The sequence below is a fragment of the Lissotriton helveticus genome, chromosome 10 (genome assembly GCF_964261635.1).
Source record: "Lissotriton helveticus chromosome 10, aLisHel1.1, whole genome shotgun sequence".
In the NCBI taxonomy this organism is placed as follows: domain Eukaryota; kingdom Metazoa; phylum Chordata; class Amphibia; order Caudata; family Salamandridae; genus Lissotriton; species Lissotriton helveticus.
The window spans coordinates 575,115,258-575,143,118 of record NC_136071.1 but is presented as its reverse complement, the minus strand read 5'-3'; the positions used below and the strand labels follow the sequence as shown (position 1 = coordinate 575,143,118).

At 51.0% G+C, this 27,861-nt stretch overlaps 1 protein-coding gene across 4 annotated transcripts in view; it reads left to right on the top strand.

Annotated features, from left to right (window-relative positions):
• USP7 (ubiquitin specific peptidase 7) overlaps nucleotides 1-27,861 on the top strand; it is a 1,709,027-nt gene that overhangs the window by 1,146,807 nt on the left and 534,359 nt on the right. For all 4 annotated transcript variants that reach the window (XM_078663105.1, XM_078663106.1, XM_078663108.1 and 1 more), the window contains one exon: nucleotides 2,936-3,036. In XM_078663105.1, the coding sequence (XP_078519231.1) occupies nucleotides 2,936-3,036 (101 nt within the window). The remainder of the gene's footprint in view (nucleotides 1-2,935; nucleotides 3,037-27,861) is intronic.

Below are 27,861 nucleotides of genomic sequence, written 5' to 3'. Positions count from 1 at the left end.
TGAATTCAGCAGCCCACATGCCTCAAACTGAATATGCTACTTACCAGTATGCATCTGTTCTTGGCATGTAGGGCTGCTGACATTCATATCGCCCGCCCTCCTCCCCGGCGCCTGTAGCGGCTGCAGACTTTTTAACACTTACTCTTAGCATGGCCATCGCTTACACTATTACACTCCATCTTTGCCACAATGGCTAAAAACAATCTGGGGATGGAGTCGATGCCCATGCGCACTGTAGTCCAGGGGAGGAGCCACCTATCTCGTGATACTTCGAAGACTCTTCCAGGACAACAATGTGCAATCATCCGGACCCAACACTAGGTGGCGAGCTATGCTATAGATATGAATGTCAGCAGCCCTACATGCCAAGAACAGATGCATACTGGTAAGTAGCATATTCATTCCGACTAGTTAAGACTAAAACGACTGGATAGCTGGACACTAGGAGAGTCAATCTACCTATGAGCACCTAAATGCTCTCTTTACCTCACCCACGGGCTGCGGGTGCATAGGTGTGAAAGTGTCGGGTTTCTGCCTTGAAGTCAATGGAGCCTTGAAGAAAGATGCTGCAGGCGACCAAGAGGAAGATGTCCGCTGAGATCCAAGGGTTGATCGAGGAAGAAGAGGACCTGAAAGCAGAGGGGACATTGTTTAAAGTCACTAGCCAGTGACCGGTGTGGAACCAGGAAGGAACCCGATGCTGTCGTCGCGATCAGGTGAAGAGTGGACGCTTGTCTCTGCAGCCACGTGGTCCAGGGGGTGTCTTCGACGACCGGGATGGAGGCACGAGCTGTCCCACGCAGGCTCTCGCTGTCAGCGGTGTCTGATCCGGATTTGGAGTCAACAGGCCTTGGCAAAGGCAACCCACGCGGTGAGTGGAAACGGCGTCTGGTGCGGACCAGGAGGGTCCGGGGTGCTCCTCTTTTGGAAGGGAGCAAGGGCCAGTCTGGAGCAACCAGACCAGCGGTGTAGATTTCGTGGATCGTCGTCTAGGAGGCCACTAGCCAGCCGGCAAGTGACCAGACAACGCGTCGAGCAGCAACCAAGCAAAAGGGCCCCACGCAGATCTCGTGGATGCTGGAGGGCTGGTCTTCGGTGCAGGAGCTGCTCGGGGCTGGGGTTTCTCAATCCCCGAAGCACTTACTCGAGGATGCCTCTGAAGTCGTGCTGGAAGCGAAGTGCAGTTTCTTCAAGATGGCCGGTCCCACGTGTCTCGTCGCACCCACGGGTCTCAGCTGTGCTGCAGATGTGGGTAGAGGTCGGAGAGGTCCGGGAGTCCGGGTCTCGTCGAGCTCTGAAATCTGGTTCCGGCAGGAAGGACGACAAAGTGAACCGCTAGGACGCTTGATGGTGCCTGCAGTTGCAGGGTGGACACTCCTTGCCCACAAGGGAGATTCTTCAGTCTTCTGTGGAGCAGAATGTCGAAGTCGAGTTTCTTCTTTGTAGAGTTGTTCAGGATAATCCAATTTGGAATGGCACCAGCAGCTCCTACCTTTATTCTCCTAAAGGGGACTGTACTGGTGACTAGGTCCCTCCCCTGGGTGGGACCAGGAAGGGGGGTGGTTACACCCCCTATCCTTTGTCCGGTTTCGCGCCAGAGCTGGTGGTGGAGTGCCCCAGCAACTGGTTCGAACCGGGGTATGCACAGGGACACCTTGTGTGACCCAGGCATGTCTCATTCCTTTCAGCCTGGCCTACCTCAATACACAAAATCCTGTCTGGGGTGGTGCTAGCACCTCCCAAGGCAGGAACCCCTTTGTCCAGGCCTCCCTCGCTGGAAGGACTCCAGCAGCAGGAGGTCAGACTCTTGTCTGGTGGCAGCATCTATTTTGTGATGCTGAGGCTCTGTTTAACTTTAACCGGGGTTCACAGTTACATACATGTCGTGTCCCTCTAAAAGGGTGGAATGCTACCCCCGTCGCCAGAACTGGCGAGGGGGTAGTATTCCAAATCGTATGACACCTTACTCGACATGTTTTGATAACGCTATACCAAAGTTAGCAATATCCGCGAGGATTATAATGCTCTTAAGAGTATATGGTATAGCGTTATCATGGAAACAGCTAAAGGACTTGGTTCCGCAAGCTGCAAACGGGCTCAGCTCATGCCAGAGCACCATCTCACATAATTCCAAGCACTCTGCCTTCTGGATTGATGAGGCCTGACATAGGAGTGATTGATAGGAATATATGTGTCCATTTTAGGGTTAGATATAGGAATACTATATCTAAAGCAAAGGGTGATTACACCACCTTGCCCCAGCTGTGTTACCACCCAGTTGTCTGTTTAGATGGCCAACCAGGGGTGGCATAATACATGCTGCAGCCCCTGGTAGGCCTGGGGTGCACTTATGCCCTGGGTACCTATGGTACAGTGTACAAGGACTTATAAGAGTGACCCAATACCAATTGGTAAATGCACCTAAAGTACATGTGTGTCAATTTAGAGAGAGATCAGCTAGGCTGTGGGTCTGATTAGCAGGCCCACAGCCAGGGAAAGTCGTAAACCAGTGAAGCAAAAATCTGCTGTGAGCATAGGATTGCAGACCCTACTCTCCTACAGTGGCGATCTAATGCAAAAGTGTAGTAATCTGCAGCTCTACATGCCAAGAACAGATGCATACTGGTAAGTAGCATTTTCCTTACTAAAGGTAAGTAACTTGTGCTTTAATAAGAATTGTTTTGGATAATTACCTTGTAAACGTACTTGAATAGAGCGTTGGGCCACTGTAAAAGTAGATTGAAAGCAGTACTTGTCTAAGAGATGGAAAAAGAAAGCAAGTACTTAGTAGTGGCAATAAGGAATGGTGGTGGCGGGTGGAGTTGCCATTTCCAAAATGCTAATGCACCAAACACAAGGAAGCAGACCGTGCATTAAATAATCCTGAACTCATGTTTTGATTCATCACCTATCTTATTTTTTTTCATGATTATAGGAAGTTAAACCGAATTTAACAGAACGAATTCAAGACTACGATGTCTCGCTTGATAAAGCGCTTGATGAACTCATGGACGGGGACATTATAGTGTTTCAGAAGTATGTACACTTGAATTGTTGTTGCCTCAAAAAATATGAATCCTCAGCATGTTATGTTGGAAAAGTAACAATCCACACTTTAAGTTTCAGACATTGTTATTATTGTTAATAAGTTTGGTTGAATGTTAGTCACAAACAAATGTATATTCATTTTTCTTAATAATGGTTACCACCTCCAGATTTAATTAAAATTGCAGCCCTGACTTAACAAATTATGTTTCTCTAGCATTGCTTCTAATGAAGATTCTCATGCTTGAATGGTTTGTGATCATCTGGTTCCTTTTTGCACTATTGTTCAGCAGTGGACTTTCTTCTGTCTCGAACATCCCCATTGACCACAACGTTTGTTCATCTCATGCCCCCCAACCTCTGGCAAGTGAGGCAGCAAAGGTAACACTTTTTTCCTTTCTTGAGCTATGCAACACTGGATGGTAGTGTGAGGGAGTCTTCTGGTGCTCCAGTCGAGTTCTTATGAGAACCAAATCTTTTTAGTCTGTTAATGTTCTCTGTTGTCTTACACAGTTTGAGAGTGATGACTCAGCGGAACAGGCCGTCATTTCTCAAAGTGTCCTGCTATTTGTAAAAGCTTGACCTATATTAAGGACAGGTACACACTAGCTATAGCTTGCCTTCATCGTGACTTGGCCGGGGGTTCGGGCAGCTCCATACTCGCCGGTCCCTGGGCAGCATGCGACGCCGGAGGAGATAGTCCTTCCTCATGGCCATGAGGTAGGTCGCTCCTCCGTCGGGTTCCGCTGTGCCTTCGGGCCAAGCGGCCCCGACTGGGTCCCCCAGCGGGCCAGGTGCTTCGGCCCCGACGCCGTCGGCGACAACGGTCCAGACGCTGCAGGGCCCCGCTGGATCCGGGTCGCCGCCGGTCGACCTCACCGGGTTCGGCCCCCAGGGTTTCGCCCCCGGCGCCATCCCAGGACGACGCCGTCCCCGGTCCTTCTCTCGATTAGGGTCCGGCGCCGGAGCGGTGCCACTCTCGACGCCGAAGGGAGACTTTTACTTCTATGACCCGGCCCCATCCTTTGAACCCGAGTACCAGGCGATGGGTGACTAGGGGGATTGGGAGGGGTCCTAGGACCCTATGGCACATGAGTCAGTCTTGACAGGACAGGTGAGCTTGGGGAGGCCAGTGGTCTGGACACTTCGCCCGACACTGGTTTTGTCTCCCCTCCTACTGTGGCTACGGAGGAGGGGGCTGCCTATAGTGTGGTGCTGACGTGGGCTGACAAAAGGCCTTGGTCCTTGAGCTCCCCGTCACGGCTGTGAGGACTAACCTCCTCACCGAGGTCCTTAAGCCGCAGGCAAGCTCGGCTGAGCGTCTGCTGCCTTTTAATGAGGCCTTGATAGACTTTCTTCTCGGCACTTGGTCCAAGCCCGCTACAGGTCTGCCTGTAGATAGGAAGGTGGCCAGGTGCCACCGCCCGGCTCCGGGCGACCCTTGCTTCCTGTCCACCCACCCCACCTCCGAGAGCCTGGTCATCCAGGCCTCTAACTCCCAGACAGCATTCCCGTCGGCTCCCCCCGAATCCAAGAGGTATGAGCAATACGGGAAGAAGGTATTCTCCTCCCTGAGTTTGGGGTTGCGGCCAGTCAACACCGCATGCCTCTTGGGCCGTTACACCCACTCTCTGTGGGACACGGTCGCGGACGTGCTGCCACAATGTCCGGAGGAGGCCCGGACTAAACTTGCCCAAGCCCTTGCGGAGGGTCGAGATGCAGCGCGGTATTCCATCCTGTGTAGGCTGGGTACCACGGACTCACTGGGCAGAATGATGGCAACAACTGTGGCGATTTGTCGCCACGCCTGGTTGAGGTCTGCCAACTTTTCGGTTAATGTCCAAAACACCCTTATGGACATGCCGTTTGATGGCCGACCGTGCGCTTGAGCGCTTTAAGGACTACAGGGCTACGGCCAAGTCCTTGGGCCTCTCGGCCCCGTGCCAGCAAATGGCTGCCTTTAGCCCCTTTCGTGGCCAAGGAAGGGGCGCCCCCACACGTCCTGCCAGCCACGGGCCGCAGACTACCATCCAGCGCGGTGGCGGCCTTGGAAACCGCCGTGGCGGCGGTCGGGGACAACGGCGAGGCCAGTCCACACCTTCCCCTTTAGCACCCGCCTCAAAACCCTCCTAGTCCGTGCTTTCAGGCCCATGTGACGCCAGTGGGGGGCAGGGTTCGCCATCACCTCTTCCACTGGCGCACTGTCACGTCGGACAGGTGGGTGCTGCAAATCGTTCGAAGGGGCTACTACCTCCCCTTCGAGGCAACCCCTCCAGCCATGCCACCGCAATTCGACTGCGTGTCGGGGGATCACTTGCAACTTTTGCAAGAGGAAGTTACGGCCCTCTTGGCCAAGAGGGCCATTGAGCGCGTTCCTGGGCCAGAAGTAGGGTGTGGTTGTTACTCCCACTTCTTTCTGGTACCCAAGAAGGGCAAAGGGGGCCTACGCCCTATCTTGGAACGTCAACGGATTCCTCTGGAAAGAGAAGTCCAAAATGCTGACTTTGGCTCAGGTCTTAGCTGCCCTGGACCCCGGAGACTGGATGGTAGCGTTGGACTTGCAGGACGCTTATTTTCACATGCCCGTCCTGCCTGCCCACCGGCGTTACCTGCGGTTCACGGTAGGCCACGAGCACTTTCAGTTTACCGTGCTCCCTTACCAGCGCCCCACGGGTGTTCACGAACGTGATGGCGGTGGTCGCAGCTCATCTGCGCAGGTTAGGGGTGTAGGAGAGCAGGGTCTGCTTCCTATGGTCACCTCCACTTTTTGCTTTTGCTTATCTGGTTTTCGACTTAGATGTGGCTGTGGGCCTGCTGATCAGACCCACTGCCCAGATGCACTCTCTCTAAATGTATACCATGTACTCTAGGTACATCCATAATTGTGAATTGGTTCACCTTATCAGCCCCTGTACAAGTGTTCCATAGGTGCCCAGGGCATAGGTGCAACCAAGGCCTACCAGGGGCTGCAGCATGTATTATGCCACCCCTGGCTGGCCATCCAAACTGACACAACTGGCTGATCACTCAGCTGGGGCAAGGTTGTGTAATCACCCCTTGCTTAGGTATAGTATTCCTATATCTACCCTTATATATAGACACACAGTAACCTATAAGTCACTCCTATGGCAGGCCTTAACAATCCTGGAGGCTTGGTTATGTGTGAGATGGTGCTCTAGCATGAGCTTAGCCTTTCTGCAGCTTTCGGAACCATGTCCTTATAGCTGTTCTATGATATCGCCATACCATATACTCTTAAGTGCATTATAATCCTTGCGGTTAAATGCTAACTTTGGTTTGGCTTTATCGAAACATGTCGTGTAAGGTGCCAAACGCTTTGGAATACTACCCCCTTGCCAATTCTGGCGACGGGGGTAGCATTCCACCCTTCTAGAGGGAGAAGATATGTTGTTGCTGACTATCCCGGTTAAAGTTAACCAGAGCCCCAGCGTCACAAAATGGACGACGCTGCCACCAACACAAGTCTGACCTACTGTTGCTGGGAGTCCTTCCAGTCACGGAGGTTTGGACAATAGGTTTCCTGCCTGGGGAGGTGCGAGCACCACCCCAGACAGGACTTTGTGTATTGGGACAGGGAGGGCTGAATAGAATGAGACACTGCCTGGAGCACCCAAGGTGCTCCATGCATACCCCAGTTCAAACCGGTTGCTGGGGCACTCCAGCCCCAGCTCTGGCACGAAATAGAACAAAAGAGAGGGGGTGTAACAACCCCCTTCCTGGTCCCACCCACAGGAGGGACCTAGAAAGTAATCCAGCCCCCTTAAGTTGTGTAAAGGTAGGAGCTGAGTCCTGAGACTTTAGATTAATCCTGAATCGAAACTTGACACGAAACTCTGTACCTTCGACATTCTGCTGAAGACTGAAGAATCTCCCTTGTGGCCAAGGAGTGACCACCCTGGGCAACCAGGCACCATCCAGCAAATCAACAGCTTGCTTTGTCGACGCTCCCGCCGGAACCCGAGCACAGAGCCTGACAAGACCCAGACTTCCAGACCTCTCTGACCCTCTCTTCACGACTGCAGCATAGCTGAGACCCGTGGAGGCGACGAGACACGTGGGACAGGACATCTTGGAAAGCCTGCAACTTGCTAACTGTGCAGCTCCTGAGGCATCCTCTAAGCTGTGCACTGGGGATTGGGAAACCCCGAACCCGAGCTCCACCTGCACCGAAGATCAGCCCTCCACACTCCACGAGTACTGCGTGCGGCCCTTCTGCTTGTGTTCTGCTTGACGCGTTGTCTGGTTGCTGGCCCGTTGGCTAGTAGCCTTGTAGTGTAATTCCTATATTCCCAATAGGCTGTGCGCATTGGAATAACATAAACGATAGTTTAGACGTAGGACTGAGGTCGACTAGGTCTCTATTGAATATGTTAGACTTCATTATGAATGCCAGCTAGCTCAGCTACTACTTATTATTGGCCACATGATTGTGGTTTTACCAGGTCGATTGACACAACTCTGTTCTCCTTTTTACCAGCAAGGGGCGGTAGTATTACTGATCTTGTTCCGCTGATTGCTAAGACAGGTACTGCATTTCTGTAAGAAGGCCCAAATTCCTTCTTCACCGCGATCTTTTCTCTGACCAGATCCCCAATCTTTGGATCCCAGACAGGTCTTGCTGGGACAGGTGGTTTTTCTTCAGTGGCCGGTGGCTTTAGCTTTGTGTTACTTAGACTTCTTCTTGTTTCATTTAAGTCCTGTAAAACAGCCAAGCAATCTTTGATATCCACCACCCTCGCCGTTATAGATTGCTTTATGTCACGGTTTTTTCTCTCCACTACCGCATTTCCCTCGGGATGGAATGGACTGGAGTACCGCAATGCAATGCCCAAGCTGGCCATGGCCTCCTTGTAAGCTTGAGAGCTAAACGCAGGACCCTGGTCAGAATGTAGTATATAGAGCGGTCCCAGACCAACAAACACAATAGACACTTAATTTTCACACACTTAAATAAGTGAGGAAGGGGGGTGTTTCAATTAGTTAACATCACTAGTCTAACAAATCTAGTGATGTTAACTAATTGAAACACCCCCCTTCCTCACTTTGCACTCCTCCCCCCCCCCCGTGTGTGGGCGCACTTCAATTTTGTGTTTACTACAAGCGAATGTACAACAATTATATGGTTCTCCTGGGTTCAGTGAAAATAAAAACACTGTCAACCTGCATTACTTTTGATTCAGATCTTATTTAAGTGTGTGAAAATTAAGTGTCTATTGTGTTTGTTGGTCTGGGACCGCTCTATATACTTCAATCTATTACCCAGGTCCCACTGACCACATGGGTCGAACCCCTCTGTCTACAACACCCTGGTCAGAATGTAGCATGCCAATTGCGTATGTGCCGATAAAGGCTCGCAAATCTTTTATAACAGTTCTTCCGTCAGCCGAGCGCTGGGGCCACATCCAAATGAATCTCGTGCAGGAATCCACTGCGACCATGATATATTTATAGGTGCCATCCCTTTGTAAGGGACCACAGTGCTCCAGGTAAACACATGCTAATGGTTTATCTGAGATTAGAAGGGGCGTCTGTGCTGGTTGTTTCACTGTTGATACTTTCATTCTTTGGCATATTTCACATTCTAGAACATAGTTTCTAGTCTGTTTTCTCATGCGTGGCCACCAATATCGCTGTTTTAATAATGATACTGTGGCGGAAACACCAGCATGTGCAGAAGCGAGCCCTTCATGTGCCGCTAAAATTAGTCCTAACCGGTGTTCCATGTTTGTAATTGCTCTATCCCCCACTCCAGGGATTACAGCAAAAGGAACATTATTCGCATCAGTTTTGTATGAGTACTTTACTGGAAAGCCTTTCGGGAGTGTCTTACCACTGTCTTTTACTGAAGCACTGACAGCTTGCATTATCTCACTGTCTATTTTTGTTTTTGACTGGGTAATGGCAGCTACGGAAGCAGTTTGCACAGCCGCCTTGGCGGCCTCATCAGCCAATGAATTCCCTGCAACGTGAACGTCATCACGTTCATGACTCAGTGTATGTATCATGTGAGTCTTTTGTAGTTTTCTGTAAAAGTACTTGTTCCCAAAGCATTTTATGCTTGATTGTTCCACCTTTTGCATCTTTGAAACAGTTTTGAACCCAGTTCTGCAAGTATTCATTGTAAGACTGGACGCAATAATATGAATCGCGCACTATTAGTGTGGGGATTTCGCGATCGGTATTTTCAAGCGCCATCTTAAAATCTCGTAGTTCAGCTCGCTGAGCTGTACAGTTTTTGAGTGATTCAGTTTTAGTGACCATTGGTCTGAATTTACCTATGCGCCAGCGACCTTTAACAATCGTGTATGCTGTATTGTAAGCTTTTTTTATCCACAACGTAGTGTTGTGCAAATCTGTCTGTGTAGATTACACAGGCGTACTGTTATAGAGGCAGAATTTCGATCGGCAGAGGATATTCATTTTCGTATTCTAGATCTTCTAGCTTTTTCATTTTGGGATCAAATGCGTGTATCACGTCTGTTGCAGCAAGAGAATGAACCCATTGTATCCATTCTGGATCTAATGCTTTAGCATTCGGAATGTTCGGTCTTGTTACTGCCTCTAGGGCAGGTACTGCTGTTAAAACAGATATGCGCTTCCCTTGAGCTAGGGCTTTTTCTTTTGCTACAGCAGTTTGAACCGCAGATTTTTTTCAGTAGAACTCAATTTCATTTCAGCTTGTATGTACAAGTGTGATTTATAAGCTATTGGTACCGTTTCTCCCTCATTAGAGGTCAGGTATGTGAATCCGCATCTTCCTGGGATGACTCGGATTACATGGTTGCGTTCGTTTGCGCGTGTTTGTAGTTTTGTTTTAGTTAACATGTCTGTTTGTAATGATCGTAAAATTTCAGTGTGTTTCTGAGTCCAATTAATTGGTTTGAAATCAGGTTTTATTAATTGGTACAGGGGTTTAACCCTCTCTGCGTAGTTTAGAATGTAAGTTCTTCCGAAATTCAGGAAACCTAGAATTGATTGTAAGTTTTTCAGCGTTTTTGGAGCTTGGAGTACTGCACACTTCTCTAAGAAGTTGTCTGCTAGGCTTTTGCCTTCACTTGATAACTCATATCCTAAAAATAGGACAGTGAGGTGGGCAAGTCGTGACTTTTTAAAGTTGGATTTGTACCCTTCAGATGCGAACCCAAGTATGATGGTGTTCACCCTTTTCAAGTGTCTCCAGGTCATCGTCTGTAAGATAGATGTCATCGACATAAGATAATGCCTCATCATCATACATTTGTAGTAACTCTGTTACCCTGGCTGAAAATAATCCTGGGCTGTTCTTGAATCCCTGTGGGAGACGACAAAATTGCTTGTGAGCCCCCATACTGGAGAAAGCGGTCAAATACCTGCTTTCTGGTGCAATGTTTTGACAGAAGAAACCATTTGAAATATCTAATGTCGTTTTATATTTTTTGCGCACGATGTTATTCATTAGTGCTGCACTGTGTGAGTTTTGTACTGCAAATGTTTTGCAACAAGAATTTAGGTGTCTGTAGTCCAAAACTAGACGATATGAATCGTCTGGCTTGGAGACAGGAAACAAAGGATTGTTCATTTGTGAGGTGCATGTTTCAATCACCCCCTGATATTCAAGTTGATCTAAGATCTCCCTGACCTGTTTTTTAGCTTCTTGCTTAACAGGATACTGCCTCTGTGCAGTAGGTTGATTTTTTTTTAACTGAATTTTATGGTGAGCAGAATCCTCATCCCATCCTACATGATTTTTATATAATGCAGGGTCTTGGGCCACTGCCCATTTTCTAGCATATGTGTATTTTTTATGAATTGGAATGTGATTCGAGAAGGCAGGCATAATCATTTCTTCGCCATGTGGGCACTCTCTGACAAACTCTGGTGGCCAGTCTTTTTCTGCTAGAAGGATATCCTAGCCTTAAGATGATTTTCCCAAAAGAGACCTCTTATTTTCCTAGTTTTGTCCCCCTCTATACGTAATGTTATTTCATATAATTTATGGGGTACACTAACTCTGGTGTCTGCAGTTTCCACTTGAATGTATTCATTCGTGTCCACTGTCTCCAGAAGGTTCATCAGGATCTTGCGAGCTATGGTCACTTCTGCTGCGCTGTCTAGCATTGTCTGGGCCCACTCTCCGTTCTTGAGTTGTGTCCTCAGATTCCTCGGCATGTTTTATTTTAATACTTGCTACCTTCTTTTTGGGAAATTGTAATTTTTTTACTTTGATGAGCAGGTTCCTTGTCTTTGGACTTGACGCGCTCTTCTTTGTCCTAACCGTCCTCTTCTTTCCGATTTTCTGTGAGGAAGTCTGAAAAGATCGAGAGGGACCTGTATCAATATCTTGATAAATGTCAGGTTTTCATAAATTGTCCCTATTTCTAAGGTTGTATCTTTTTTCAGAGGGCTCCCTTTGTGGAGACCTGCCCCCTCGTTCTGGAGATCCATTTCTCCGTTGGGGAGACCTTCCTCTGGTCTGAAACTGTTTTTCTCTGGGAGTGGTTTGTTTATTACCCTCCCACTTCTTTTTTGGAGTAATGAGATTATTCTTAATAAAGGTTTTTTCAGGATTTTCAGTTAGTTGTGGTTTTATTGGTTTCCCACCCAAACTATCTCTACCTAATTCTTCATAGGATTTTTCAATTATTCTGGCAAGTTCAAAAGGTTGTTTTGCTATATCTGTTTCTTTCAATTTTTGGCGGATCGCCACAGATGCTGCTTCTCCTTTTATGTTGACTAGTAGTATAGCCGAGACTTGCTTAAAGTCTTTCAGTAATTTCATACCTAGATTTAAAGCAGGTTCTGGACCGTATTCACTTTGAATCTGTCTTAGTACGTCTGGTATAACCGCCATAGACAGAACACCATGTGTTTTTGTGTATATTGAAGCAAAGACTGTTCCCCAAGTGTCACAGTCCTCCACATGTGGTGCGATCCCCATTGGTAGACAGATTGTCAGAATTCTGTGTTTTTCATGAGGGGTAGTATCAGGAAATACTGCCTCTATCTGAGTAATTTTTTGAGCTAACCAGAACGGAATTTGTTCCCGTTTTGCGGATAACTTGCCAATTACTGATTGTATAGTCTGTGGTGTAATTGTATTTGTGTTCCCCTGGTGAGGGGTGTGCTGTGGAATTTTTATTGCTGGTTTGACTGTTAAAGTCCGCATGACATATTGTACCAATTGTCTATGTATTTTAATTAGTTGTTTTGGCTGAACTAAAAGTTCTCAGATTGACATTTTTTCAATGTCAGGATGTGGTGTATAGCTGGCTAGAACCGGCCATGTGGCTCCTGGTCTACCTAGTGGACCAAGCCTGGTAATGTGATTTTGATGTTTTAGGGCGCCATTAAACCAGAGTTCATGCTAGTGGAATTTCAACGTCCTCGAAAGGGGCGTATTCCTCTGAAGATTCCTCTATTTTGTAGTAGTGGAACTCGCGTGTCACAGCATTTGCTGCTGGAAAATGTATCCATGAATAGAATACCTCTGTCTGCCGATATTCATGTACCTCGACAACAAATATGACTGTACCACCTCTTGGTTTCATAGTTATGGTTTTCTTTATATTTACCGGGATGAGTATTGCATCCGGGTCATTTTGTTGGAGACTTGTGTCTTCCGCTAAAAGTTGAGCTGCCAAAGCATCTCTTTCGTCTTCATCTCCCGTCATTTTACTGACTGAGTGTTTGCAGAGCAAGTTTCAAGGGAAACAAAGATTAGGTGCACAATATTTTGGAACACTGTATCCTTCAACGTTGACTAAATCAAAAACTAATACATAGGAATCTCTTCCTACTAAGTTCTGGCGGATATTAACCTTTTACCCACTCCAGACGTCTATTGGAGTTTTTTACGGGAAAAAGGGGTCTGTGTGAAAAGCACGACTGAGTTACTCTAGTATCTAGCGTTAAATTATCGCCTTACCAAACGTTGGGCGCCATGTAGTGTAGTTCCTATATTCCTAATAGGCTCTGCATATTGGAATAACATAAACTATAGTTTAGACGTAGGACTGAGGTCGACTAGGTCTCTATTGAATATGTTGGACTTAATTATGAATGCCAGCTAGCTCAGAGGACACTAGAAGCTTTCTCGAATTCACAAGAAGGGATTAGTTTCTGACAACTGCATAAACATGACAACTTTGCTCCCCTAGAACAAGGAGTATATCTCCAGAATCTGAAAGAAACAGGTTAGTATTAGATTCCTTACCTTAGAATATCCCCAGGCGTCAGTCTGGATCCGGAAACTTTTGCGTAGCAGTACCCCTGCGCGTCGGTAGGCGTCGTCTGCAGGCGTCCCCTGCGGCTCCGCGTCGTCGGCGTCGTGCGCCGTGATGACGTCGCTGGAGTATATAGACGCCGCCTCCGCGCGCTGACGTCAGTTCTTCTTTTTTCCGCGCCAGTTAGCGCAGATCCGAAGAGCAGTACTCCGGTCTTTTGACCAAGTTTTTTGTTAACTCTAATCTTTCTTACGGTGCCGGTAGGATGCCCGGTTTCAAGAGTTGCGACGGGTGCGACCGCATGATGTCGGTCACCGACCACCATCGACTCTGCCTCCGGTGTCTGGGCGCGGACCACGACGTGGAGTCCTGCGTCGACTGCCGGGCCTTGACTAGTAAAGCTAGGCGGGAGCGGTCCCGCAAGCTGCTCGAGCTCCGAGTGTCGGCCCCGCGTCGAGAGCGGTCCCGGTCCGGTCGGAGGTCGAGGGAGCGGTCGAGGGAACGATCGCGGAGCCGCCATGAGCGCTCCGGGAGTCGCCACCATTCCTCCGGTTCATCAGGTAAGCGACACAAGAAGTCGGGGCGTCGTCATCGTACCCCCGACTCCCCCCGACGCCCGCGTGATGCGGCCGGGGGTTCGGGTGGCCCCACCCCCGCGGCCCCGCGTGGGTCGCCGACGCCGTCTGCCCCATACCCGTCGGTCCCTGGGGAAGGCGCGTCGCGCGAGGAGATTGAGGAGTTCCTCATGGCTATGAGGGCGATGTCTCCTCCGGCGGGGCCTACGGCGCCTGCGGGCCCGTCGATCCCGTCTGGGGGCCCGAGCGGTTCGGGTGCTTCTGCCCCGACGCCGCCGGCGGCTCCGGCCCTGGCGCCGCTGGGCCCTTCAGGGTCGTCGCCGGCTGGTCCACCGGCCTCTCCGGCGCCGATTCCATTGGGCCAACCCGTGGTGCCGCCTCCGCGCGGCGCCGTGACTCCGCCGTCGGTTCCGGCCGGCGTCGCGTCCCTGGCGCCGCGCGGCGCCACCCCCATTCCCCCTCTGACTCCTGACGCGGAGTCGGACCGGCATCGTCCGACGCCGAGTCCGGCGCCGTTGGGGCCCATTGGCTCAGAGGAGCCGGTCTATATCGTCGACCCGGACTACGGCGATGAGGACGAGTATGGTGAGGGTTGGGAGGGGTCTGAGGACCCTTTGTCACGGGCCTGCCAGTATGACGTGGACTGGGTAGGTGATGCCAGTGGTCTGGACGAGTCGCCCAACCCTGGGTTTGTCTCGCCTTCCCCTGTGGCGTCGGAGGCGGGGGCTGCCTATTCGGTAGTCCTGATGAGGGCTGCCAAGGCCTTGCGCCTTGAGCTCCCCGTCGCTAAGGTGAAACCTAACATTCTCACCGAAGTGTTTAAACCGCAGTCATGCCCTCAGGAGCCTCTGCTGCCGTTTAATGAGGCCCTGACGGATGTCCTTTTGGGCACCTGGTCCAGGCCCGCTTCCGGTGCACCGGTTGACCGGAACGTTGCCAGGCGTCACCGTCCGTGTTCGGACGACCCTGCCTTCCTCTCCACCCATCCCTCCCCGGAGAGTCTGGTGATCCAGGCCTCCACTTCCCAGTCCGCATTCCCGTCGGCCCCGCCCGATCGGGAATCGAAGCGATATGACCAATTTGGCAAGAAGGTCTTTTCGTCTTTGAGCGCTGGACTGCGGTCTTGCAATACCGCGTGCCTCTTGGGCCGCTACACCCACTCTCTGTGGGATACGGTCGCGAAGTGTCTGCCGCAATGCCCGCAGGAGGTGCGGGACAAGCTCAACCAGGCCTTGGTTGAAGGCCGGGACGCGGCGAGGTATTCGATCAGGTGTGGTCTTGACTTGACCGACTCGCTGGGACGGGCTATGTCCACGACAGTGGCGATTCGTCGCCATGCTTGGCTGCGATCCGCCAACTTCTCGCCGGATGTCCAGAATGCCCTCATGGACATGCCATTTGATGGCAGTCGCCTGTTCGGTGACAAGGCGGACAACGCGCTTGAGCGCTTCAAGGACTCCAGGGTCACGGCCAAGTCCTTGGGTCTTTCGACCCAGCGCCAGCAAACGGGTTCGTTTCGCCCCTTTCGTGGCCAAGGAAGGGGCGGTCCCACACGTGCTGCCAGCCACGCGCCGCAGAGCGCTCCCCAGCGCGGTGGTGGCCGTGGATTCCGCCGTGGTGGCGGTAGGGGGCAGCGGCGAGGTCAGTCCACACCTCCCCCCGCAGCAGCCTCCAAATCTTCCTAGTCCGAGCTTTCGGGCTCACGTGACGCCAGTGGGTGGCAGGGTTCGCCATCACCACTCCCGCTGGCGCGCGATTACATCGGACAGGTGGGTGCTGCAGCTCGTCCGAAGGGGCTACTCCCTCCCCTTCGAGTCCACTCCTCCAGCCATGCCACCGCAGAACCACCGTGTGTCGGGGGACCACTTGACACTTCTGCGGGAGGAAGTTACGGCCCTCTTGGCCAAGGGGGCCATCGAGCGCGTTCCTGGGCCAGAAGTAGGGTGTGGTTGCTACTCCCACTACTTTCTGGTGCCCAAGAAGGACAAAGGAGGCCTCCGTCCTATCTTGGACCTACGGAACGTCAACGGCTTCCTCCGGAAGGAGAAGTTCAAGATGTTGACTTTGGCTCAGGTCTTGGCTGCTCTAGACCCACAAGACTGGATGGTAGCGTTGGACTTGCAGGATGCGTATTTTCACATCCCCGTCCTGCCGGCCCACCGGCGTTACCTGCGGTTCACGGTAGGCCAGGAGCACTTTCAGTTTATCGTGCTCCCGTTCGGCCTTACCAGCGCCCCACGGGTGTTCACGAAAGTGATGGCGGTGGTCGCAGCTCATCTGCGCCGGTTAGGGGTTTCAGTCTTCCCCTACCTCGACGACTGGTTGTTGAAGGCGGGCTCGCCCCAAACAGTCGTCCACCACCTTCAGATGACGGCAGACCTCCTGCACGAGCTGGGGTTTTCCTTCAATGTGCCGAAATCACACCTGTGTCCCTCTCAAAAGCTCCTTTTCATCGGAGCGGTTCTCGACTCGGCGCAGTTTCGGGTTTATCCTCCGGAACGGCGGGTCCGGGATATTCAGGCTCTGATTCCCATCTTTCAGCCGTTATCCCGGGTTTCGGTCAGGTTGACGCTGGGGCTGATGGCCTCCTGCATCCTACTGGTGCATCACGCCAGGTGGCGGATGCGGGCTCTGCAGTGGGACCTGAAGTTTCAGTGGGCCCAGCATCAGGGCAACCTATCCGACCATGTCCTGATCTCTGAGGGCACTGCGAGACAGTTGCAGTGGTGGCTTACGGACCGCGATTGGGTCAGAGGCAGATCCCTCTCCCTTCCCCACCCGGAGCACGTAGTTGTGACGGACGCGTCCCTCCAGGGCTGGGGAGGCCACTTGGGAGAGGCGGAGATCAGAGGCATCTGGTCTCCGGCGGAGTCCCGGCTCCATATCAACATGTTGGAGCTGCGGGCGATTCGCCTAGCACTGAAGGCATTCCTCCCCTTTGTCAACGGGAGTGTAGTGCAGGTGTTCACGGACAACACCACCGCCATGTGGTACTGCAACAAACAGGGCGGTGTGGGGTCGTGGACCCTTTGCCAGGAGGCTCTGCGCCTCTGGCAATGGCTGGAACGTCAGGGCGTGACTCTGACGGTTCGACACCTGGCAGGTTCTCTGAACGCCAGGGCGGACGAGCTCAGCCGTCGGTGCTCGGTGGATCACGAATGGCGTCTGAACTCGGACGTGGCGAACGGCCTCTTTCGGCAATGGGGAGAGCCTTGGTTAGATCTATTCGCCACAGAAGAGAACGCGCAATGTCATCAGTTCTGCGCGTTGGAGTTTCCAAGACGGCACTCGCTCGGCGACGCCTTTCGGCGCGAGTGGAGTTGCGGTCTGTTGTACGCCTTTCCGCCTATACCACTTCTGCCCAGAGTGCTGAAGAAGATCAGGCGCGACCGGGCCCAAGTTATCCTTGTGGCTCCGGACTGGGCTCGAAGATACTGGTATCCCGAGCTACTCAGCATGTCAGTCGGTCCCTCGATCCGCCTGCCCCTTCAGGAGGACCTTCTGTCGCAGCAGCAGGGGACGGTCCTCCACCCAAACCTGTCCAGCCTACACCTCCATGCGTGGAGATTGAGCGGCGACAGTTGAGGCCATTCGACTTGCCTCCTGAAGTCTGTGATGTGATTCTGGCAGCCAGGCGTCCCTCCACAAAGTCGGTATACGCCTGCCGGTGGAACAGATTTGTGGCATGGTGCACAGCAAAGGCTGTGGATCCCCTTTCTGCCCCTCTTTCCGAGGTTCTCCTCTTCCTTCTTTCTCTTGCCCAGCAGGGCTCTGCTCTGGGCACTATCAAGGGCTACCTTTCTGCCCTTTCCGCCTTCTTAAGGATACCTGATCAGCCATCTTTATTCAAGTCCCCTATTGTACTGAGATTCTTGAAAGGCATCACGCACATGTATCCTCCTGTTCCGTTCGTGATGCCTCAGTGGGACTTGAACCTGGTTCTGACATTCTTGATGTGCGCTCCCTTTGAGCCGCTTCATTCCTGTCCTCTCCGTCTTCTCACTTTAAAGATGGCCTTCCTGGTTGCCATCACCTCTGCCAGGAGAGTGAGTGAGCTCCAGGCTCTTTCTGTTAAACCTCCCTTCTTGTCCGTCCATCCTGACAAGGTGGTTCTTAGGACTAGGCCTTCTTTCCTGCCCAAAGTAGTTTCTGCTTTTCACATCGGGCAGTCCATCACCTTACCCTCCTTCTTCCCGCCTCCGCATCCTTCAAAGGATGAAGAGCGGCTCCATCGTCTGGACCCAAAACGTGCGCTTTCATTTTATATGGATCGCACACGCCAGTTCCGGGTGGATGACCAACTGTTTGTTGGCTACGTGGGTGAGAAGAAGGGAAGGGCGGTACAGAAACGAACCATCTCTCGGTGGGTCGTCCTGTGCATCAAAGCATGCTACTCTTTGGCTCGGAAGGAGCCTCCTGTTGGGCTGAGGGCCCATTCCACTCGGGCCACGGCGGCTACTACTGCCCTGGGCCGGGGAGTCCCTTTGCAGGACATTTGCCAGGCGGCTACGTGGGCCTCGCTACACACCTTTGCAAGGCACTACTGCCTGGACAGTCAAGTCCGGAGGGATGGCTTCTTTGGCCGTTCGGTCCTCCAGGACTTTCTGGTGTAGGTTTGTATTGGTTCGCAGACCCACCACCGGGGTTGGTATTGCTGGGGTATCTATTCTAAGGTAAGGAATCTAATACTAACCTGTTTCTTTCAGATGAACAAGTTACTTACCTTCGGTAACGATATATCTGTAAGAAACAGTAGTTCGTATTAGATTCCTTACCGCCCCACCCGTCCTCCCCGTTCTGCGAACTGATACCTAGGGTTAAGGACATCCCTTTCAGGGCCCTAGTTTCAAGTGGCACCAGTGTTAGTTCTCACATGGCTCTGCGTGTTCTGGCGCGGAAAAGCTGTGTGCAAAGAACTGACGTCAGCGCGCGGAGGCGGCGTCTATATACTCCAGCGACGTCATCACGGCGCACGACGCCGACGACGCGGAGCCGCAGGGGACGCCTGCAGACGACGCCTACCGACGCGCAAGGGTACTGCTACGCAAAAGTTTCCGGATCCAGACTGACGCCTGGGGATATTCTAAGGTAAGGAATCTAATACTAACTACTGTTTCTTACAGATATATCGTTACCGAAGGTAAGTAACTTGTTCGTCGCGGAAACAATAGATGGCTATTTCACTCAATCGTGCATGCTTAGTTTCACCAGGAGTGCAGAGAAATGGAAAGACAGGCGTTTTCAATAAAAGTGGATATTTATTGAGCAGTCTTCTTTCTCATGCAAGAGAAGTGAATTGCCACAATTGCAATACTTGTCATAAAGTAAAGTGCGTACAGTAAAAGGAGTATTATGAAATAATACTGTAAAAGCATTTATATGGTTTCTAAGCCATAAGATACTTAAAACGGATAAAATACATACAATGATAAAAGTTGACTAAACGTACTCAACTGGTGCTTCTAAAATACGCCTACCCCGGTGTACCTAACTGTTGGAAGGTGGTTCTGACACTAGAGGCCGCCCGGATTTTTCGCTTTTTGAGCCCCTAATTGTTGAGCTTTTACTGTGGGGGAGCCTCTTAATCTGGGACTCACCCACAGTGAACTCAAAATGAAGGAGAGTGCATGGAGATTTTACTGGTGTCCCCCTGGCTTGTCCAGGCGGCTGCGCAGCAGCTGGAGTATGGGGCACCGGGCTGGTTACATGCAGACACGTGTACATGCGTGTGCACACGTGTAGGGCTGCGCAGGGGAGATTCCTAGCGTGCGCAGTCCAGGAGCAGGTACAAATTGAATGGTGTGGCAGGACCTATGTAGAATTGGGTGGTGACATGGAATAGGCTTTATACCCTGGGAAGGAATATGCCAGGGAAAGTCAGTGTGTTTTTCTTTATTTTCACTTCAATATTCCCCTATGGGGATGTGGGGCCCATGGCTAAAATGACTTCCACAAGGCCTACAGATTCCAGACCCGCACTAAAGTCCATTGTAGAGTAGGTGAAAATAAGTATTCTGCAGAGTCCAAAGTCCTATTTGTACTGCTTTTGGGTCATACAGAACTGTCATATTTCTCTGAGCCAGCCATGACAAGACCCAGGCTGAGGGTTGACCTCAGCTGGATGGATTGATGACCTTTCTTCCACAAGCTAGGGCCTTCTCTCCACAAACAAGAAGATGGGTGGGGCTACAGGCTCATCCATTAGCAGCTGTCACTGGGTGCCCAGCACCAGGCTGCACCAAGAAGGAAAGAGTTGGGTTTCAGAGGCCATGTGGCCAGAGCCACTGGACGACTCCATTTTGAACAAACCCAGAGGCTGGACAAGGAGGGGGCAGGGAAGTGATGTGTCGCTGTTTGATAGGACCCACAGAGACTTTCTGCCAGCCCCCTACTCAACTTTTAAAAAGTTACCTCACCCACGGACGGCGGGTGCATAGGTGTGAAGATGTGTCGGGTTTCGCCGTTGAAGCCTATGGAGCCTTTGAAGAAAGATGCTGCAGGCAACCAGGAGGAAGATGTCTGGGTGGATCCAAGGGTGGATCGAAGATGAAGAGGACCTGAAAGCAGAGGGGACAGAGTCTGGGTCACTAGCCAGTGACCGGGTGGAACCAGGAAGGAACCAGACGACATCAAGGAGCAATCAGGTGCTGTCTTGAAGCTGGTCTTTGCAGCCACACGGACCAGGAGGCGTCGGACGACCAGGTGCTGGAGAGGAGCTGTCCCACGAAGATTCTCGCACATGGAGGGGTCGACAGCCGGATTGGAGTCAACAGGCCTTGGCAAAGGCAACCCACGCAGAATACAACAAAGGCTTCTGGTGCAGACCAGCAAGGTCTGGGGTGCTTCTCCTTTACAGGGAAGCAAGGGCCAGTCTGGAGCACCCAGACCAGCGATGTAAATCAAAAGGATTGTCGTCACAGAGGCTACTCGCCAACAGGCCAGCAACCGGACAACGCGTCGAGCAGAACACAAGCAGAAGGACCCCACGCAGAACTCGTGGAGTGTGGAGGGCTGATCTTCGGTGTAGGTGGAGCTCGGGGTTTCTCAGTCCCCAGTGCACAGCTTCGAGGATGCTTCAGGAGCTGCACAGTTAGCAAGCTGCAGGCTTTTCAAGGGGTCCGGTCCCCCGTGTCTCGTCGCCTCCACGTATCTCAGCTATGCTGCAGCCGTGCAGAGAGGATCCGAGGTCTGGAAGTCTGGGTCTTGTCAGGCTCTGTGCTCGGGTCCCGGCGGGAGCGTCGACAAAGCAAGCCGTTGATTTGCTGGATCGTGCCTGGTTGCCCAGGGTGGTCACTCCTTGGCAACAAGGGAGATTCTTCAGTCTTCAGCAGAATGTCGAAGGTCCAGAGGTTCGTGTCAAGTTTCGATTCAGGATTAATGTAAAGGCTCAGGACTCAGCTCCCACCTTTATACAACTAAAAGTGGCTGGATTACCTTCTAGGTCCCTCCTATGGGTGGGACCAGGAAGGGGGGTTGTTACACCCCCTCTCCTTTGTCCAGTTTCGCGCCAGAGCTGGGGTTTGAGTGCCCCAGCAACCGGTTTGAACTGGGGTATGCATGGAGCACCTTGGGTGCTCCCGGCAGTGTCTCATTCTATTCAGCCCTCCCTGTCCCAATACACAAAGTCCTGTCTTGGGTGGTGCTCGCACCTCCCCAGACAGGAAACCTATTATCCAAGCCTCCCTGACTGGAAGGACTCCCAGCAGCAGGAGGTCAGACTTGTGTCGGTGGCAGCAGCGTCCATTTTGTGACGCTGGGGCTCTGGTTAACTTTAACCGGGATAGTCAGCAGCAACATGCCTTCTCCCTCTAGAAGGGTGGAATGCTACCCCCGTCGCCAGAATTGGCGAGGGGGTAGTATTCCAAAGTGTATGACACCTTACACGACATGTTTAGATAAAGCCAAACCAAGTTAGCATTCAACCGCGAGGATTATAATGCACTTAAGAGTATATGGTATGGCGATATCATAGAACAGCTATAAGGACATGGTTCCGAAAGCTGCAGACAGGCTCAGCTCATGCTAGAGCACCATCTCACACATAACCAAGCACTCTGCCTCCAGGATTGTTAAGGCCTGCCATAGGAGTGACTTATAGGTTACTGTGTGTCTATATATAAGGGTAGATATAGGAATACTATACCTAAGCAAGGGGTGATTACACAACCTTGCCCCAGCTGAGTGATCAGCCAGTTGTGTCAATTTAGGTGGCCAGCCAGGGGTGGCATAATATATGCTGCAGCCCCTGGAAGGCCTTGGGTGCACCTATGCCCTGGGTACCTATGATACTTATACAGGGACTCACAAGGGTGACCCATTATCCAATTTGGTATGTACCTACAGTACATGGAGTCCATTTTACAGAGAGAGCAGATAGCCTGGGGTCCCGAATAGCAGGATCCCAGGCCAACTAAGTCGAACACCAGCTAAACACCAGGCAAAAAGTTTGGGGTAACCATAGTCAGGTATCACCCTTCCTACAATCCTTGAAACCATTCCAAAGATTCTATTCTTCTCAAACAATTCATCCAATAATCATGATCCAGTTCAAAGTAGATATTCAGGACTCTAGTGTATATCTGTTAATCCAGTTTTACTCAAACAATGCAATTTGGCAGAAGCATGGACTGCTTCTGTCAAATGTCTTTTTGTTTGGGTTTGTGATTAAGAAATGCCACTCATAGATATTTAAACTAATATGAAAGCAGCATGTTTGGTCAGTCAAATTGAACAGATTCTCTTATATCCACTGTTGCACAGAGACTTCAGAGAAATTCTACAGTTCCTTCCACACCACCTCCATACAAGGGGATTACAACTTGTGGCATAGTGTGGACAAGGATGTGAAAGAAACGCGTAGTGATAGATTCCTTACCTTAGAATTACCCTCAGGCTTCAGACTGCATCCGGAAAGTTTTCGTCAGCAGTACCCCTCCACGTCGGTAGAGGTCGTCGTGCTGCTCCACATGCGTTGGCATAGTTGGCACTGGGATGACCTAGCTGGAGCTACTTGCACCCATGCGCGCTATCGTCAGTCCTTTCTTTTTCCGCACCAGCAAGCGCTGATCGGGAAGAGCAAGTACCCCCGTCACTTTCTGACTGCTTTTTTTCTAGGCCTTTTGTCTCATTTTATCTGATAGACTACTTGCCGCAGATTCCTTCACTTAGAATTATCCCCAGGCGTGAGACTGGACCCTGAAACTTTTTTGCCACAGCATCCCTGCGCGCCGATGAGACAGCACAATGTGACTCCGCCCGATGTCCTCCATGTCCTTGATGTCAGCGAGGGCACAAGTCCCACCCCCGATGTGCCTACGTCTGTTTTTTCTCTTTCCGCGTGCAACGCGGATCCGGTTGAGCTCTGGCCTGTTTTCAGGCCTTCTTTCCCTTTTTCACGATTGGAACAGTGTGCGAATAACTTCGGGTTTCAGGACGTGTCCCTCTTGTGTGCGTCCCATGTCAGCGACGGACCCTCACCCAGTTTGCGTGTGGTGTCTTGGTGGGCATCGGGACTCGGAGAGCTGCGACGCATGCCAGCACCTCCCGTCTAAGTCGTGGGGGGAGTGCCGGATGATGTGGCTTTTGAAGCGCTTCTCCAGGTCTGTGACCTCTCGGCGTCCGCCCCCTGCCTCGGAAGCAAGGAACTGCCGGTTTTCGTCTGCGACAGTCTTTCGCCCAGGCCCCAAGGGCATGGCTCACCAGCTGGTAGGTCCTTCAGTTTATCTCCGAGGCCTTGTCCTCCTTTCGCGGTGGGCGCCTGCTCCCTCTGGGACATGCGCCCCCACCTGTCGCCTCCCTATCTGCCGTTTCCCAGCCCGGAGGCAACTGGGGCCCAAATGACAGCCTACGCTGCGGCTCTGCAGGCTCCTTTGGCCATTTCTCCACCTCCTGAGACATCCGTGGATGCCATGCCTCGTGCGAGAACTTCAGCTGAGTCGCTGGCGGCTCCAGGTTGTAGGAGAGTGGCGCTGTTGGGGTTTGGTCCTTCGGGGCTCCCCTCTTTGGCGCATTGCATCCCTGTCTCACAGCAAATCCCTACGGGCTCCCTGCTGTGCCGCAGATGTTCGCCGGGACCCTGGGCTTACCCTCTGAGCAGGCAACCGCTTCACCAGAGGTCGAGCTGGTTCTGGTTCGGGACCAGAAGCCTACCTCCCTGGCTCTGGTGGAGTCACGGGTAGAGGTGGGGTCTTGGGGTGCTTTCCCGAGTCCCCCTCGATCCTCTGCGTGGGCGGCTGCTCTGTCTGAGGCCGAGGTGACGCTGCAAGTGGCCCCTCAGATGTCACATGACGCCGCTCAGGCGCCGCAGACGACCTCCACCGAGTCGCGCCGGCGCCGGGTTCAGGATTAGTCTCTTTCAGTCCCTTCGTTTCCGGAGGTCTGTCATCTGTCGATGTGCTCCTCCCCGGTGGAAGTGTGCCATGTAGTTGCCCTTTCGCCGACGTCTTCTGGAGGAGGCTCTTCGCTGTCCTTGCGGCCTGTGTCCTCGAACCCTACTTCCACGGGCATATGGCTGGCTTCTCCACTGGCATTTTCTCCTTCTGAGGCCCTTCGGGTCCCTCATTCCTCGGTGGATTCCCCACTAGGTCGGGGATGGCTGCTCCCCCCTGGCATCTGGGCAGGGCGGCTCAGTCTGCGATAGTCTCACATGGAGGACTTGCTGTTCGAGGCATGTGGGCTGCTGAATTCATATCTTAGCATAGATCGCCGCCTAGTGTGGGTCCAGATGTTTGCACCTTGTTGTCTTGGAAGAGTCTTCGAACTATCACGAGATAGGTGACTCCTCCCCTGGACTACAGTGCGCATGGGCATCTTCTCCATCTTCAGATTGTTTTTCTCCGCCATTGGGTTCGGATGCACTTCGACAACTCCAACTTCGGGACCGAAGTTTTTCAAGATTTAAAGGCCGAAAACCTTCAACTTTCGACGGTATTGTTTCCGCTCGGTATCCCTCGACTCGACAACTCTTTCCATCTATATCTGGTCGTCGACGCGGGCCGTTAAGCCTTTTTGACGCCACATGGGCCTCCTGCCGATGGTAAGGACCCTGTTCAAGAGATGCCCACCATGTCGATACAAGTTTCCACATAGCGACAAGCATACAGTATACAACCGGTGCCTATCACCGGAGCACAACGAAGAAAACGGCCCAGCTTGTGCTCAGTTCCGGTCGAAGAAGACTATCCGGAACCGAAGAGCTGCCCGACTAGATATGCAGCGGCAGGCACAAGAACCAGAAAACATTTTCGAGGATGAACATGAACTTCCAGAGGCAGCGGACTCCGACTTAGAGCTAGTCACTGTAGAAGACCAGTCGGACTCCGATGACGAGATCCCACCGGGGCAAACCGTGAGTACCAAAGCCCCTACCCTGCCTCCACCTCCATCCAAGTCTCCGGTCAAAGCATCGTCCAAAAGACTTAGCCGAGACCGAAACATAGCTTCAGAAGCCCCGCCATCCGGCTCGGATTCGAAGACTACACCTAAGCCTTCCGGTACACCGGTACCAAGTAAAACACTTCCCAAAAAGACTGTTGATTCAAAAAAGGCCCCAGAGCCGAGAACGGGCACCAACACCAAAAGACTTGTCGACCCGAAAAAGAGCGGCGACCCGAAAGAGCGGCGACCCGAAAAAGGGGCGACCCGAAAAAGGTAGTCGATCCAAAAAAGAGCGTCAACCCGAAAAAAGGTATCGACCCGAAGAATACCGCCTAGGAAGGCAGTCGAACCGAAAAAGGCAGTCGACTCAAAGGCACATCGAGCCTAAAAAGACAGTAGTCATTAACAACAACAGAGGCTGTCCAATACCCCTGAACCAGGGACAGTTAATAATAACACCTAACAAAAGGTTCAGGTACACAGATTCACTAGCAAGCTACAATTTCTACTGGAAAAATCCGTTCAAAAAATGAAAGGGGAGAGATAGAAAGAATGAAAGAAGCCTATATTTCAAAAACAATTACAAAAAATACTCATAATTTATTAGACATATAATTTCAAAAAACACCTTCCAAGTAAAATAAACCCTCATAAAAAAGTGTTGGCAAGACCAAGACAACCGATTCATTTTACCAAACACGTGGCTAACATACAAACATTACATATGCAGAAAGAACAAACATAATGTCTTTCACAGTTTGTGGCCACAGAATGCGTCGACGGCGTTTCAACCGCTGGTTGACTATGCGGTCATCAGGACAGACAGTGGTTAGAGCGTTTTCAATAACAATATTAAAAGCTGACGATTCGGTTGATGAACAGCAGATATAATACGTTAAAATTTATGAAGCAAATCACAAGTCCTCATAACACCATTCGAGGGCTGATAAGGAAGTTTATATATAAGTGTGTCTTCAGCACGACAAAAAAGTCCGTGGGGACCAATTAGTTGTGGTCCAACGTATGCCCTGTCAATCGGCATACGTCCGCGGGTCCAACCGGGTAGTTTACGACGCTGCCACTCACAACAAACTTTGTCGTGCTGAAGACACACTTGTATATAAACTCCCCCCCCCTCCCTCCAGACAAGGAGTCAAAGATTTTAGAAGCCTCAGGCAAAAGAGTAGCTTCTCAAGCGGCTAATACATGGAGAATTGCCAATACACAAGCTCTCCTAGCACGCTATGACAGAGCACACTGATGAACTGGAAGTGTTATTACAACACCTACCAGAACCCTATAGAGCAAAAGCAAATTCATTAATACAGGAAGAGAAATGTATCACCAATGCATCCATTAAAGGCGCCCTTGATGTAGCTGATACATCCGCTAGCTCTGTCAACACTAGTGTGTTACTACACTGGTATGCCTGGCTCTGCATTTCAGGATTTAAGAATGAAGTGCAGTCTACCATACTTAATCAACCCAGGTTCAGGTTTCAAGTCTTTATTTCGATTTTTAACAAATCATAAAAGACACATTAAAATACAATATTAAGTCACACATAAATCTTTAAAGAAAAAGGAAAAAATACAAAACCTCAAAAACTAGATACATTTAAAAAAAGCATTAAATATCAATGAGAAGGGAACCTGAATAAATAAAAACACATGGTGTTTTAGCAGTACAATACGAATCAATTAGCGTGAAACCATTTCTTGCCTGGTGGATGCAGATGGAAAAATCTAAAAAACAGATGGATTCAACAGTGTACATGGGTTATCACTTTACGAGACACTATGTATGGGCTCTGGCAACTGAGACGTATGTCTTAACCTTAAAAACCAGGCCCAGCCCAAATATTTGGCCAGGCTTACAACAAAAAGCTCGGATGTATTGGTCTTTAGCGCCCAAATGGCTTCAGCAGATGTTTTAAACGGCAATCTCTGGAACAATGGTTTAAGCCATTTCTTTCGGGGTACAATATATCTAGGACAAACAAAAAGAAAATGTCCCTCTGATTCTCTCTGACCCGGGCAACCTTTACAATAAATCGATGTCCCTGTGGACCATTTGTTAACAAAAGGGTTCAAAGGCAATGACCCCACTCTGAATTGGTGGTACAGTTTCTTGTCTAGTGGTTTGGTTATTACATCCCAATAGGGCTCTCGGAATAGAACTAGCTTAAAAGTTAAGAACCTGCCTGTGAGGCTGATATTGCTAGAGAATTAAACTCTTTTTAGACGAATCGAGGCCCAGTACAGGGATTTGAACTCTTGTTTAGAGGGGAAAACATTGGATGAGGGAGATGACCAGAGTTGTTCCAAGCCCATGTCAGTGAGAATGGTTTTCGCAGCTAAGAACCATGGGATTTTTCCGGACCTGCTGATTGACCTAACTTCAGCCAATTCTTTAGCGAAGAGAGACAGGTCAGGGGAGGTCCATATCCGTCTCCACAGGGCCACCAACCTAAATCTAGCCATCTCGTTGATCGGAGGGCATCCTAGGTCCAGACATAGAGGGATTGAGGGGGTCGATTGAGGGAGACCTATTAAGTTCCGAAGGAACTTACATTGGGTTCTAAAAAGGTTAAGCAGGTCCATATAGCCCCAAAGATCTGCGCCATAAAGAATAGCAGTGGT